Below are 15698 nucleotides of genomic sequence, written 5' to 3' on the forward strand. Positions count from 1 at the left end.
GGCCAATTCCAGCACCAGTGCTGAACTAACCTGAGTTCCCCTGCACAGGTGACTTATCCAGCCCTATTTCTCCATGTCATGATGAAGCTATTCAGGTGTTCATTGATGCCCCCGTTGAGTGTCATTAGGCCACATGGGTCACTTTCAGTTCTTCTTGAGGTTCTGCTGGGCAGGTCATCCCTTTTTCATCAAGCCTTTCCTTTGTTCCATCAGGTGCACTCCCGGCACCAGCCGGAGTAATAGAAGCGCCAGTGCCCTCTCTGGCAGCGCAAACACCGGTACCCCCAGTAATGCCTCCCTCCTCCTTCTCCAACACCTATGCCTCCTCAGGACCTTCAATTGGCACCAGCGCTCTGAGCTCGTGAGTTAAAACTGCATGGAGGTACAAAATTATTAGCCCCATAAAGCCAGCACGGGAAATTTTCTAAATGCTTAAATATCAAAAACTACGGAACAGATTCACACCAAAACAAACAAGCGTTGCCTTGAGAGTGGGGTTCAGCTTTAATGCAAAGTTTAATGTGAATCCATTCAGCCATTCAGAATTTAGATGTGGGCAAAATTTCCAGTGGGCGCTAAACGGGAAATCTCTTATTTATTCCCCTCCTCCATTAACTTTTTCCACGTGAATGGATCTTCACAAAACTTGGGATACAGAAATTTAGCTAACTGAATAAGTAGATTGCCGTGTGCCATGCAAAGCACTTCTTGCGGCCAAAAGTTATAGACAAATCAAAAAATGCTTTCTCAATAGAAACAGCATCTGAATCATAACTATACAGTGTAATATATATGAATGTATATATACATAACAGGTATCTGTGTAAAATGGCCCATTATTGCCATCGAACGGTTCTAGTGACCATTTACAAAAAACTTGGCCTTCATCCTCATAGTTAATGATGTAACAAGAACCTCTCAATGACAATATTCAACCATGTTACAAGGTTACCCACTATGTATGTTCTAAATGAACAAGTTACTTACCTTCGATAACGCTTTTTCTGGTGGATACATTAGCTACCTGTGGATTCCTCACCTTATGAATTCTCCCAATGTGCCAGCATTCGACGGAAAATCTTCTTCCCAGCTCTCCGCGTCTACGAGGACGTCACAATTGCATGGCTCCCACGCAACTCCGTCTGACGTCACCGTGACAAAAAGAGGTCCTCGCGTGCTGACGTCAGTTTCATCCATTTTGTACATGTCTTTGAGGCGAACAGGTGAAAACCGACCTCACAATAGCTCAAATGAATATACACATAAAACCATATTGATGTAACATAATTACAACCATCATTTATATAAATAAAATGATCAAAACATATATACACTTGTAAAACAACAGTCTTAGTATGACCGGACAGGCAACGAGGAGGCGGCTGGGACTGTGAGCAATTCACAGGTAGATAATGTATCCACCAGAAAAAGCGTTACTGAAGGTAAGTAACTTGTTCTTCTGATGGATACAACTACCTGTGGATTCCACACCTTATGAATAGAGTCCCAAAGCAGTACCGCACTCGAAGGTGGGTGCCTGACTGGTCAAATCAAGAAATCCTGCAATACAGAACGTGCAAAATGGCCGTCTCGCCTAACCTCCGAGTCCAAGCAGTAATGCTTCGCGAAGGTGTGGAGGGACACCCAAGGTGCTGTTTTGCAAATATCCACCACCGGAACCCCTCTAGCAAGGGCTGAAGTGGCAGACTTAGCCCTGGTTGGATGGGCTCTAATACCCTCAGGGGGAACCTTCTTTGCCATTGAGTAACAGACCTTAATGCAAAAAATGACCCACCTGGATATAGTTCTTTTATGTACCGCTCTGCCCTTCCTCTTTCCTACATATCTAATGAATAACTGGTCTTCCAACCAAATCTCCTTTGTGCTCTCAACATAAAATCTGAGAGCCCTTCTGGGGTCCAAATGATGGAGACTCTCTTCCTCCTTTGAAGGATGAGGAGGAGGGTAGAAGGATGGAAGGGTAATGGTCTGCCCCTTATGGAAAGCAGTGACAACTTTAGGTAGAAAAGCCGCTCTGGTTTTCAGCACCACTTTGTCAGGAAAGAATAAAGTAAAGGGAGGTTTAACACTAAAGGCCTGAAGCTCACGGACATGCCTAGCTGACGTAATAGCTATCCGGAAAACTATCTTAAGGACTAAAAATCTTAATGGACAAGAATGCATGGGTTCAAACGGTGAACCCATTAAAAAAGTCAAAACCAGATTCAAATCCCACTGAGGCATAAGAAACGGAGTGGGGGGAAATTTATTTGTTAAACCTTTTAAGAACCTAATAACAATAGGCGATTTAAACAATGGGTTGATCCGGAAGGCAAAGAAAGGCTGACAGTGCCGCCAAATAGCCTTTAACAGTAGCAACTGCACAACCCTTCTGTGCCAAAGCTAATGCAAACAACAGAACACCAGACAGATGGGCCCTCCAGGGATCAATTTGTTTCTCTCCACACCAAGCCATGGATTTTTCCCAGCTGCCGGCATAAGTGGAATGTCGCCTGGCCAATAAAATAACATCCGCTACCCCTGGTGGGAGAGAGAAAGAACTCAGATTGCCCTGTTCAATCTCCAGGTATGAAGGTGCAGGCTCTGGAGGTGGGGGTGTAGAACCTGCCCCTGCGACTGCGAGAGGAGATCTGCCCTGGGAGGGTACGGAGCGGAGGCCACAGTGAGAGTTGGAGAAGGTCTGTGTACCACACCCTTCTTGGCCAATCCGGAGCTATTAAAAGGGCCTGAGCCTGATCTTGTTGAATCTTCCTCTGAACCCGAGGAATCAAGGGTATGTGGTAACGTGTAAAGCAACTGGTTGCACCAAGACATCGGAAACACGTCCCCCAAAGCTCCTTGCACCGGATACTGGAGGCTGCAGGACGACAGGCAGTCCCTGTTCTCCTGAGTGGCAAACAGATCTATCCGCGGGGAACCCCACATCCGAAAGATGTGATGGACCAGATCCGGATGGAGACGCCACTCGTGATTGGCTGAGAAATGCAGACTGAGTGTCCGCACGTACGTTGAGCACTCCGGCCAGATGATTCGCTACCAAGCAAATCCAATGGTCCTGAACCCAGGACCAGAGCCGCAGAGCCTCTCTGCAGAGAAGGTACGACCCCACTCCTCCCTGCTTGTTTATATACCACATTGCGGTAGTGTTGTCCGTCAAGACTTGAACTGACTGACCGCAAAGGGACGGGAGGAAGGCCTTGAGAGACAGACATATCATCCGCAGTTCTAACAGATTGATATGAAAAGTCTGTTCCACTGGAGACCATAGACCTTTGATCTTCAGGTCGCCCAGCTGAGCTCCCCACCCTAGAGTGGAAGCATCTGTTATGACTGTGGCCACCAGAGGTGGCAGTGAAAACGGCCTTCCTTGGGAGAGGTTGCCGTTGACAGATCACCATCGTAGATCCGCTGCAGCGTCTCTGGAGATCGATATCGACTCCTCGAGATCCCCTTTGTGTTGGAACCACTGCCTGCTGAGGCACCATTGGAGAGCCCTCATGTGCCAACGTGCATGAGTGACCAACAGAATGCAAGAAGCGAACAGCTCGAGCAGGCGTAGGACCTTGAGGACTGGAACAGCTGCTTCATTTAGAAATAATAAGAATCACTGCCTGGATGTCCTGAATCCGCTGAGGCAGAGGATAAACCCGGTTCAATGTTGTATCCAGTACTGCCCCTATGAACAGGAGGCGCTGAGAAGGCTCCAGGTGAGACTTGGACACGTTTATCGAAAAACCCAGACTGAACAACATCTGAGATGTCATTTGCAAGTGATGTAGTGATTCTCTGGCAGTATTATTTTTCATCTATTTACAATACATATTTTTGTGAAATGTGCAAATCTGATAAATTTGTTAGCAAAATATTTAACAAATGCATCGAACTTTAATTGTTTGAAAAACACTGCAGCAACAAAATTACATAAATTCACTGAAGACTCACCTCTTTAAAGACCACTACACCACAAAGCATCAGCCGTCCACATCCTAGCTTCAGCTCCCATTACGTGTTGACTTTACGCTTTTCTTTGACCACGTACAGCATTGTGCTGCTGCCTTTTGGCTATGTTAGTGCTCTATATATATATATATATATATATGTATGTATGTATGTATATATATATATATATATATATATATATATATATATATATATATATATATATATATATATATAACCACAAACCAAACCTAAGCCTTCTAATTCCAGTCAGTGCCCATTGTCAACTGCACTTTGCTTTGAACAAAACAGCATTTTCAAGCTAACTAACCCAAAATAAACAAGTAGTATAAAAACATACATATCTGGTGAAATGTAATAGGCTCCTGTATTGCCATCTCAGGGGTCTCATGACATTTGCAAATCGCCTGACCTCTGGCCTCATAGTTTATGATGTTACCAGAACCCTTCATTATTTTGTAATCTTAATGTATTTGAATTGGGGATTGGTTCTATAAAAGGTGAGACAACATCACTGCTTGCCTTGTATGCGAGGGCAATTAGCTTTTTTTATTTCCTTCCTGTAATTGTTGTGTCCTTTTATACATGTGACTCCTGTTCCAATAAGCTCCTTGAGTATGTGTTTAGGACTATTTCATGAAGTATTGATGTAATAATTGTAATATAATGTATAGATCTGGTAAGTATTCATGTATATTAATTGTAAAACATAGGTTTTTTTTTATGTACACCTACTGGTATATGAATGTTCCAACCAAGAATGTGGCTGGAGTTCTGGAGCACGCTAGCATTCTGATTTGGTCAGTTGCTGGGCTGCTCCTGGACTCACAAGTCAAGCTCAATGTTGTGGCTACATTTCTTTGTCATAAACTTCAAACTTGCAAGCGGGACTTTGAGTGATGTGTTTCCTCCACACCACAATTGGTCTCTTTAGTTAAAACCTTGTATACACTTTTAAATATTTATTGTAAAACAGTTGAACTAACTTATCTGATAGAGACTTGTAGGTGCAGATTCCTTACCTTTGAATTCTACACAGGCGTCAGACTGCATCAGCAAGATTTCCGTGAGCTGTACCCCTGCGCACTGGTAGGTGGCATCAATCGGCTCCGCATATGTCATTGGTGTTGTCCACGCTGGATATAACATCACAGATCCTAAATGGGCACCAGCCAGCGTGCTGATGGCAATTCTTTTCTTTCCACATCAGCCAGCACTGATCCCCACATTTTTGACTGCTTTTTATTTTTTTTAAAACTTTTTGTCAAGCTTTCTTTGATAATTTTCTCCTGGTGTGTCGAGTGATGTCTTCTAGGAAGACCGATTCAAGTCCTGCAGATCCTGTCATCGGTCAATGTCCATGACGCATCTGCACCTCATATGTTTGGTGTCTGGAGCGTGACCACAACCCGAAGTCGTGCTCCGAGTCCCTGACAGTACATCCGAAGGCTTGAGGGAGCGGTCCCTAAAACTAATGGTGGCCTGGCACGCGACTCGGTCGAGAGGAAGGTCCTTTGGACCAGCTGTGGATTCCAAAATCGCCATCATCCCTTTCGATGTCCTCGGGCGATCGGGTACTTCCAGGCACAAGAAACAATAGAAGAATTCAAAGCGCTCTTCAACTTCCCCCATCTGTCAGCTGACGAGGGAGCATCGACCCTCTAGGCCACGTTCTGCGGAACCTGCACCTGAGTCGACTCTGCGCCTCCCTGAATTTCCGTGAGCCGGAGCGACCCCGCCCAGCTCAGAATGTTATTGGGGCCATGTGCCTCATTTTTGGAAAGTCCGACCCTGCTGGAGCTCCTTCTGGCCCCCAAACTCAGAGGGTGCCCTTTTGGCTGTGAGGGTCTCCCAGGGACCCAGTCCTGGATCTGGACCGGTGCCCATTGTACCACCTCGACCTTCCCTGACATCGATGCCAACACTCCCAGCGCCATCTGTGCTCTTTGGCGGTGGCATCCCATTGTATTCCCTGACTCTGACACGGAGCCGGATAGGCATCGCCCGACGCCAACTCTGATGCTGGCAGGAGCTTTGCCTCCTCAAACGGATCCTGAGCCCTGCTTCTCTGGGCTAGGCCTCGGGGATCAATGAGAGTGGTTGCTGAAGGGCCTATAAATCTGAGATGGACTGGCATGAGGACTTCGTTGAACCCAGTGGACTGGACACTTTTCCAGATAATGGCATGCTTTCTCCTCCTACCATGGTTAGGAAAGAGGAAGCTTTTTATGCTATGCTGGTGATAAGGGTGATTGAAGTCGTGGACCTTCAACTGCCCTCAGTGGCCGTCAAGACTAACCTCTTGACAGTGGTGCTGCAACAGCAGCTTCCACCTCAGAACCCCGGCTCCTATTCAGTGATGTCCTTACTGAAGTCCTACCGGGTACCTGGTCCAAACCCAGCCCAGGGGCTCCTGTGAACAGGACTGTCCACCACCATCGCATCACACCGAAGACCCAAGGTTCCTGACGCAACACACCCCCCCTTAGAGCTTGGTAGTCCAAGCCTCTATCTCCCAAGGCGCGTTCCCTACCACTCCCCCGGATAAAGAATCCAAAAAGTTGGATTCATTTGAGAAGAAGATGTTTTCTTCCACCAGCCTTGGGGCCAGTGAACACCACAGGCCTTTTCGGCTGGTTTTTCCACACGCTATGGGATACAGTTGTGTAAGTACTGCCACAGGTCCAGGAGGAGGCCCAGGCTGCACTCTCTCAGGCTGTTGCGGATGGGAGGGAGGCAACAAAGTTTACAATTCATTGGGGACTTGACATGACTGACTCACCAGGCAAAGTCCTTTCCACAAGAGTTTCTCTGAAGCGCCACGCCTAGTTGAGGATGTCTGGCTTTTCAGGGGATGTCCAAGCTTCTTTGGTGATTATGCCCTTCAATGGCATCAGTCTTTTTGGAGACAAGGCTGACTCAGGGCTCCAGCCCTTCAAGGATTCTTGTTCTGTGGCCAGGTCCTTGGGCCCTGCGGCAGCCCTGTCCCATCCCCCGCCCCTCCCCTGCCTTTTGTCCCTTTCATGGCTACAGAAGGGTTTACCAAGCAAACAACCATACCGCACATGCTGCCCAGCCTCTGCGTGGCCAAGGGTGCAGGACACACCGACCTCATGGGTCAGGTGGCCAGAGGTCTGGTTAGTCCACTGCCGCATTACAGCAGCAACTTAGGCCTCTTTTCTGCCAAAAGTGGTTACCCCCTTTCATGTAGGCCAATCCATCACCTTACCTACTTTTTACATACCCCCACATCCTTCTAAGGAAGATGAGCGACTCCACCGAATGAACCCAAAAAGAGCATTGACATTCTACCTTGATCGGACAAAGGAGTTCCATGTAGATGACTAACTCTTTGTAGTGTATGTGGGTGTGAAAAAAGGTCGAGCAGTGCAGAAGCAGACCATCTCCAGATGGGTCATACTCTGCATTAAGATCTGCACTGGCCAAAATGCAACCGCCTGAGGATTTGTGCTGTCATTCTACCCGAGCTAAAGCTGCAACCACTGCATTAACACGAGGAGTTCCGCTCCTTGACATCTGTCAGGCAGCAACGTGGGTATCTCTGCACATGTTTATTATGCACTATTGCCTAGACAGTCAGGCCGTAAGGACGGGCACTTTGCCCGTTCGGTCCTGCAGGACTTTGTTTTTTTAACTTGGCTCGCAGACCCTCGTTTGGGGATGGTATTGCTTGGGTATCTAGTCAGAGGTAAGGAATCTGTAACTAGAAGTCTCTATCAGATGGACAAGTTACTTACCTTCGGAAATGCCTTATGTAGTATAGACTATATCTAGTTGCAGAGTCCTTACCAGCCCACCCCTCCTCCCCGCAGTGTGAACTGATTTTGAGAAGCAGGGACTCCCCTTTCAGGGCCTTAGCTTTAATGCACCAGTAGTCCGTATTCTTCATGGCTCTGCACTTCTGGCGTAGAAAGTCATGAAAAGAAACTGTTGTTGGTGCGTCTATATAGGACCCGTGATGTCATATCCGATGTGGACGCAGAGCCGATCGACACTACCTACTGGTGCACAGGGGTACTGCTAACGAAAATCTTCCTGATCCTGCTGATGCCTGGGGAGAATTCAAAGGTAAGGAATCTGCAGCTAGGTTTAGTCTCTACCAGATAAGGCTTTACTGATGATAAGTAACTTGTCCTTTAGGACTTGGCCCCGCCAAATTTCAAGCCGCATTCCTTCTCTTATTTCAGCAAACTGTATTTGTGCAACCACATCTTTTTATCTTTAAAGAATTTTGACAGTTCTGTGGTTACCCTTCTTGTATGTTGCCTGTTTTCTATAAAACTAGTGAATAAATACATTTCTGGGTCCATTTTACTAAGTGCTACACATTTTGCAGTATTTCTTTACTAAAATTAGCAAAGCTCGTTTCAAATGGGTAATGTGTCCAACATAACACATATTTACTTGTTTCTTTCTCAGATCTGGTTTGCCTTTGTAAATGGTTTTTCTGGACAAATTCTCTTTGAAAGGTGGTGCATAGGTCTTTACAATGTGGTAAGTTTATTTTCTACCTTTATTTTGCCTTTTTCATGCGAACACCGTCTATTTTAAAACAAGTCAAAATATGTTAACACCTGCACATGGGTTCCCTTTAGATGTTTACAGCTTTGCCTCCTTTAACACTGGGAATCTTTGAGAGATCGTGTCGAAAAGAGAACATGCTCAAGTATCCTGAATTATACAAGTCCTCTCAGAATGCACTTGATTTTAATACGAGGGTAAGAAAAAGTTGAACTTTCAAAACATTTACAAAACAGAATTTTTATTTTGTTCAGCTATATTTATGTTATTTGTAATGTTTGTCTGTTAGCATCTGGTACACATACAGGACTGCAGAAGTGTCTTTAATTGACCATTGTCGTTTGTCTCTCAATTATTCATCGAAATTAACGTGTCAGGAACCAGACTGTGGGACTATGATGTATGATCGGCCTGCAAAGGTTTTCCTCATAAACTATCTTTGGTTTCTTTGGTAACCTGGCTTGAGCACCAAGACACTGGTCCTTGTTTATGAACATTTATTTTGAGGCAGCAGGGCGCTTTACATTGAATCCGACAGCAAATGCTCCCGTGGCAAATTAGAGTAGCACAGGGTGGACATACACATACGTTACAGAGGATCACAAAACTATTAGAGGAACACTGGAGCGGAGATTTTACACAATTAGCAGTGCTTTTCGGATTTGTAGAAGATATACCAAATTTATATATTTTTTCCTTAGGTTGTACAAAGAGTATTAAACGTTTACTTTAGGTTTAGGGGCTTGGAAAGCAGAACTACCTTGGTATTGTGAGATGTTAGAATTTACAAGCTTTAGAGTTCTGTGTAGGTTGTTGTGGAGAGTAGACTGTTTTTGTGGGCGATGGATTTAAAGGTTAAGGACATGAGTAGATAGGAGTAAGGCCTCGAGTTCTGTCTTGATGGCAATAAGAGTGTGTGCTGTTTTATACGTACATAGAATAATTATTCAAAAGAAATGGATCAAAAGAGGAGACTTATTGTTTTCTTCCTTTTGTTTCCGGGATATGAGGAATCATTTGATGGGTGCTGCCAGTCATTCAGAGCAGCCATTTAAGGAATGTGTATCAGACGAGTATACAGAATTTCGATGGTGAGTTTCTCTTTAAATGGCGCATGAAGCTTTAGTATGATTAGGCAATTTGCACTACTGTGCAGTCAAAATCTATTTAGAACTCTAGTGTCTAAAACAAGTTTACATTAAAACCATGAAATGCGTAATTATGACGCAAAATCAAGTAAATTTGGATCATATTAGGAATCGTTGCCACTTGGCAAAAGGTTTATAAAAGAAAATAAAAGACAGAGTAAATTGTTCAAAGACAAAAATTAAGTCACCTTGAATTGATGTCAATCTACGGTGATAAAGTAACTAATACCGGGTGTTGTGATAAAATTATTCACAGAACCTGGTTAACTAAAAATGAACTAGTTTGCACTGTGGTTTAGTTCCTAAAAGATTTGCAATATGTTGGAAGTCTTGAGGTCCTTTTCACAGGCACTGACAAGTTGATGAAAAGTTGTGGAGTACTGCACATCTTTAGGTCACTCCTTGAACTCATCAACAACACCTACTTGGCCTCCCGAAAAAGCATTTTGTTGGGCACTTTTCGGCATCCTCAAATCATTAGGAAAGGAGGATCAAGGGTATCCAGGACCTAAGGGCGCGTTCCTCCTTTGAAGAACTAAGCCTCATATGTTTATGTGAAAGTCAATCAAACACTTCTCTGATAAACATTTCCAGCTATCTTGCTGTGCACTGATAGTCACACGCCCTATCTTACACTCTAAACGTGCATAGCCCAGACATGAGGGGATATTAACCCTGTATTCATAGTAAATGATACACTTACTTGTCTCACATACTCATCCTAGGTTAGATTATTGTCTTTAATGGACTTTCCTTGTTAAAGCCAAATGCATGACGTACGTATTAGTATTTTCTAGTTAGGGTTGTCGTTGACCATAATGTAAATTGCCTTGATGGCAGCTGACCGAAAAATAAGATTATACTTTTATCATTTGTCGAAATCTGATCTTAACTTTAGACTTCATAATTCAAAATGCATTAATGAACCCGAACTTACTGCCAGTTGCTGCCACCACAACAAAGAGAATCATTTTGTGCAGTGAGCACATTTCTTATGGTTACTTCTACCCATAGATTCCTCACCAATTGGATATCCCTAGGTGCCAAATTGGGTACGAAAAGTCTGCAATAGCTTCCAAGTGTCCCCATGGCCTCCGTCACAGCTTAGTTCTACCTTCTGGAACATATATATAGGTGCTGCCCATCTGTCAGTTCCTTTTTTTCCATGCTCTTTGAGTTGGGTCCTGAGTTCCACTCCTAAGTTTTTGGGACATTACTGATATATTTCAAAATTCTAAGTTAGAGTATGCAAGAATGTCTCTCCCTGAAACGTAGATTAAGCCATTCCATACTTGCAGAAAACAATTCTTCATGGATCCAAACTACATTTTTCTTTGGGGCCTCGCCACTGGACATGCCTCCAAGTCTTGTAAACAGTGCTGCCTAATGCTTCCCAAGGTCAAATCATGAGGTCCTTCCCAGTCCCATTCACAGCCATCTGGTAAATTGAGGATGAAATGGAAAGACAAATCCCTAAGCAAACACAAGAAATTACAGAGAGGGTTTTGTCATTTTAGTTTGAAAATCTAAGAGTTCCTTGTTGGTCCTTTTGGACTTTCTCTGTTTGTTGGATCAGGCATCCTTAGTCAAGTCATTGGCTGTGATGTGGTAAAGATCTCCTCTGTATGTCTCCTGGCTCCAAATATTATGCCAGAATGGGAACTTAATTTAGTTAATAGTTTTTGATGTGTGCACTTTTGAACCTATGCACGGGTGCACCCTAAGTCTTTTGACTCTCAAGACTGATTTTCTTATTGCTATCGCTTCGGCAACAAGTTAGTACATCGGACTCAGTTGTTAATTCTCCTGAAAGTGATGTCGCCCTTTAACATGGGGCTGCTCATCACATTTCCTGTGCTCTTCTGTATGCGACATGCTTCTAAAGGAGGAGGAGAAGCTTCACCCTTTATATCCTAAGTGGGCCCTTAGTTTCTGCATTGATATGGCTAAGGAGTAGTGTTTGAAAGACAAGCTTTTTGTTGTTTTTTACTTCCACTGATGTAAAGAAGGGAAACAAAATACAAAACAACAAGGTGATGGATGAAATGCTTGAATTAATCCCAGTGGAATTAATTTAAATATAACCTGTTTTGATCTAGCCCTCTTGGATCTCTGTTCGACAATCTGTTTTAGGTAAATATTACATAGACAAAAACACAACGTATTTCTTCCGCTAAAGAAAACAAAGCTACTGTGAATTAAATGAATCTGGTATATTAATACATATTGTAGGAAGGTGAATCTAGCCACAACCAAAAATAGCCACTCCTTGAGATGCTTCGCCAAATAAAGTCTTCCTCTGTCTTCCTACCATCCTGCAGTGGTGCAGGTTTCAGTGAACATAAACTGAATCTTGATGGTGTCGGCACATCAGAAAAGAACAATGTAACAAACTGTATTGGTGGCACATGGCCACAATGGAGTAGAGAACCCTGTCAGCAGATTCAGTTTGCCCGTGGGAACTAAACAATGTGTAAAGACACTGCAGAATCACTCCCAGAACAGTCACCCAACAAGATACTACAGGGCCATAGTGCCTGACCCTGTTGTCCAGCAAGCCATTACAAGGTAGCACAAGGCAGTTGGAGCACTGGAGCTGACTGTGCCAGTGGCTGTGCATGTTGTGACATATCACAGACATTTTCCTAGGAAGCCTCACCATGCTAATGCTCACTGGAGAGAGCAACTGGACTTGCGGTGCATCAGCTTACGCAGATCCTCCAGCAGTAGGCCCCAGTGAATACAGAACAAGCTGCTTCTGGCAGAGCTATCAATCCTAACACTGGGAAAAATTTCTATGGTTCTGGTGTTCCCAGATCATGCAGAGAGTAGTCATGGTTGTACAAATGATACAATAGTGAGGAAGGAATGCTGTTGAGCCTCCCCGGCTACTGAATGACCCCTTGGAGGGCCATTCATCTCCTGGAGGATCCAATAATACGCTCCTTGTAACTGCGCACATTGTGACTGTTAGAAATGAGGTCTCTGGTTTGCACTCTGTCAAAGCAGGGACCCTCATTCTAGTCAGTTCAGATAACTCCTACTTCACCCCCTTGGTAGCTTGGCACAAGCAGTTAGACTGATCTCGGAGGCAATGTGTAAAGTATTTGTACACAACACACACAGTAACACAGTGACAATACCACAAAAGGCTCCCACACCGGTTTAGAAAAATAGCCAATATTTACCAAAATTAAACGAGACCAAAATGACAAAAATCCAACATACACAAAGATATGAATTTTTAAAATAATACCAAAATTACAAAAATCCAACATACACAAAGATATGAATTTTTAAAATAAAAAGAGTCCTAATCCATAGAAATCAATGGGTTTGTTGGTTTAGCACAAAGTGCCTGGTATGCGTCAAAAAAATAAAGCCACAAGGGTGACAGTGCGTCCGAAAAGCAAGCAATGCGTGGATTCTTTTCTCACAAGGGGGCCTGTGCGCTGATTCCAGATGCGCAGACTTTGAAGACTTTGTCGCCCAGGATCTGTTTGTGGATATTTCCGACATGCTGTGCGAAGAGTCCGTGGTGAGAACAGGCACTGCACCGTTTCTCCAGCAGTGCATCGATTTTTCTGAAGCGCACACAGCTGTACGTGGATTTTCTCCCACAGGTCACCAGCTTCCACTTCTAAGGGCCAGGGACTGGACCTGGGACCACATAGCAAGTCCGGACACCCAGCAGAAGAGCCTAGGCATTGGAAGATGAAGTCATTGATGTACTTGAGACTTCAGAACAGGGGCAAGCTCAGTCCAAGCCATTGGAGAAACTTCACATGCAGGATTACAGAGAGCAAAGTCCAGTTCTTTCTCTTATCAGGCAGACGCAGCAGGCCAGCACAGCAAAGTAACAGGCAGGGCGGCAGGTCCTCATCTAGAGCTTCTCCTTGGCAGAGGTCCCTCTTGATCCAGAAGTAATCTGAAAATATGGGGTTTTTGGTACACTACTTAGACTAATTTCTGTCTTTGAAGTAGGCAAACTTCAAAGAAAAGTCCCTATCGTTCACAAGATCCTGACTTGCGCAGGCCTGGCTCCAGACACACTCCAGGGGGTTGGAGTTTACATTGTGTGAGGACAGACACAGCCCTTTCAGGAGTAAGTGTCAGCTCCTCCCTCACCACTCTATCCCAGAAGACTCATCAGGATATGCAGGACAAACCCCAGCTCCCTTTGTGTCACTGTCTAGAGGGCATTCACAAACAGCCCAACTGTCAGTCTGACCCAGACGTGGATTCCACAAGTAGGCAGAGGCACAGAATGGTTAAGCAAGAAAATGCCCACTTTCTAACAGTGGCATATTCAAACTGACAGTCTAAAAACCAACTTCACCAAAAGATGTATTTTTAAATTGTGAGTTCATAGACCCCAAACTCCACATCTCTATCTGGTCCCAATAGGATGCAGCACTTAAAGGTTATTTAAAGGCAGTCCCCATGTTAAGCTATAAGAGAGATAGGCCTTTCAACAATGAAAAACTAATTTAGCAGTATTTCACTATCAGGACATGTAAAACACACCAGTGCATGTCCTACCTTTTAATTATACTGCACCCTGCCCGTGGGGCTACCTAGGGCTTACCCTAGGGGTGACTTACATGTAGTAAAAGGGAAGTTATGGGCCTGGCAAGTGGGTCCACTTGCGGGTCGAATTGGCAGTACAATACTGCACAAACACACACTGCAGTGGCAGGTCTGAGACATGTTTGCAGGGTTACTCATTAGGGTGGCACAATCAGTGCCGCAGGCCCACTAGTAGCATTTGATTTACAGGCCCTGGGCACCTCTAGTGCACTTTACTAGGGATTTACTAGTAAATCAAATATGCCAATCAGGGATAACCAATCCCCAATATAAGTTAGACAGCAAACAAATGCCCTTTAGCACTGGTTAGCAGTGGTAAAGTGTTCAGAGCTCTAAAGCGAACAAAAACTGGTCAGAAAAAAATAGGAGGAAGGAGGCAAAAAAGTTTGGGGATGACCCTGCCAAAAGGGCAAGTCCTAAAAATGGAAATCTTTGATTTTACCTTGTCTGTCGAAGTCATCTGACGAGGCGAGGGAGCGTTGTCACTCGAGGTCTGGCTCCATGGTTGAGCCTCCTCAAATTTCCAGGAACCAGAGCAAGCTCCGACCAACTCTAAGAATTCTACCAGGCCACGCACCTCATATTTGGTCGACCCGTCAATGATGGCCCGCCTTCGGACCCTACTAGCTTCACTGTCTATGGGTCTGCTCTCAGCACCAGTCGGGCCCCTTGGATCCGCAGATGGATTCAAACGGGCACCTTTTATGCTGCATTGACCTTCCCCGATGCAGGTCCTGCTGTCAACGCTTCATGCGCCCCCAGTGCCCTCCTGCAGCACAGTTCCCATTCTTATCATTGGCTCTGCCACAGAGCCAAAGGGGCATTGTCCAATGCTGATTGGAGCCATTCTCTCCAGGCCAAAGCCTGAGTCCTATCCCTATGGGCTAGGACTTAGGGAAGACTAGGAGGGACCCTGAAGAATACCAGCCCCTACACCTGAATATGGACTGGTGTGAGGAACTGCTGGATGCCAGCCGACCGAACACCTCCCCAGATACTGTATTGATCTCTCCTCCTATTGTGGTTACGGAGAAGGGCGCTACTTTTGCTATGGTGATGAGGAGGGCAGTCAAGGTCCTGGACGTTCAGGTGCCACCTGTGGCTTTCAAGACTAACATCTTGACGTAGGTGCTTCAACCTGGAGTCATACTTTCAGAACCACTTTTCCCATTTAATGAAGCCCTTACAGACGTCCTGCTCAGGCGTGGTCCAGGTCCTGCACAGGAGCTCCTGTGGACAGGACAGTTGTCCACCGCTGTTGCCTTGCCCCAGGGGACCCCTCTCCCCTTGTTGTATAGCTATTTTAGCCATGTTTTAGGCACAGTGTTTTAGCCTACTAGGCCTGCCGCTGTGCACTTTAATCCAGTTAAATTTTAATCGTATTGCTTTACTTTTCTAGCAGTAGCCATATTTGTGGTGCTGTTTCATTTTCTCTAT

The 15698-nt window shown here is 44.9% G+C and overlaps 1 protein-coding gene across 5 annotated transcripts in view; it reads left to right on the top strand.

The window, feature by feature from the left end:
* Window positions 1–15698, top strand: part of ATP8A1 (ATPase phospholipid transporting 8A1) — a 944803-nt gene that overhangs the window by 605429 nt on the left and 323676 nt on the right. For all 5 annotated transcript variants that reach the window (XR_011194335.1, XM_069201769.1, XM_069201775.1 and 2 more), the window contains 2 exons: window positions 8422–8496; window positions 8598–8720. Coding sequence is in view for 4 of the 5 variants with exons in the window: in XM_069201769.1 (XP_069057870.1) it covers window positions 8422–8496; window positions 8598–8720 (198 nt within the window). In the remaining variant the exon portion in view is untranslated. The remainder of the gene's footprint in view (window positions 1–8421; window positions 8497–8597; window positions 8721–15698) is intronic.

This window comes from Pleurodeles waltl, chromosome 1_2, assembly GCF_031143425.1.
Source record: "Pleurodeles waltl isolate 20211129_DDA chromosome 1_2, aPleWal1.hap1.20221129, whole genome shotgun sequence".
Lineage (NCBI taxonomy): Eukaryota > Metazoa > Chordata > Amphibia > Caudata > Salamandridae > Pleurodeles > Pleurodeles waltl.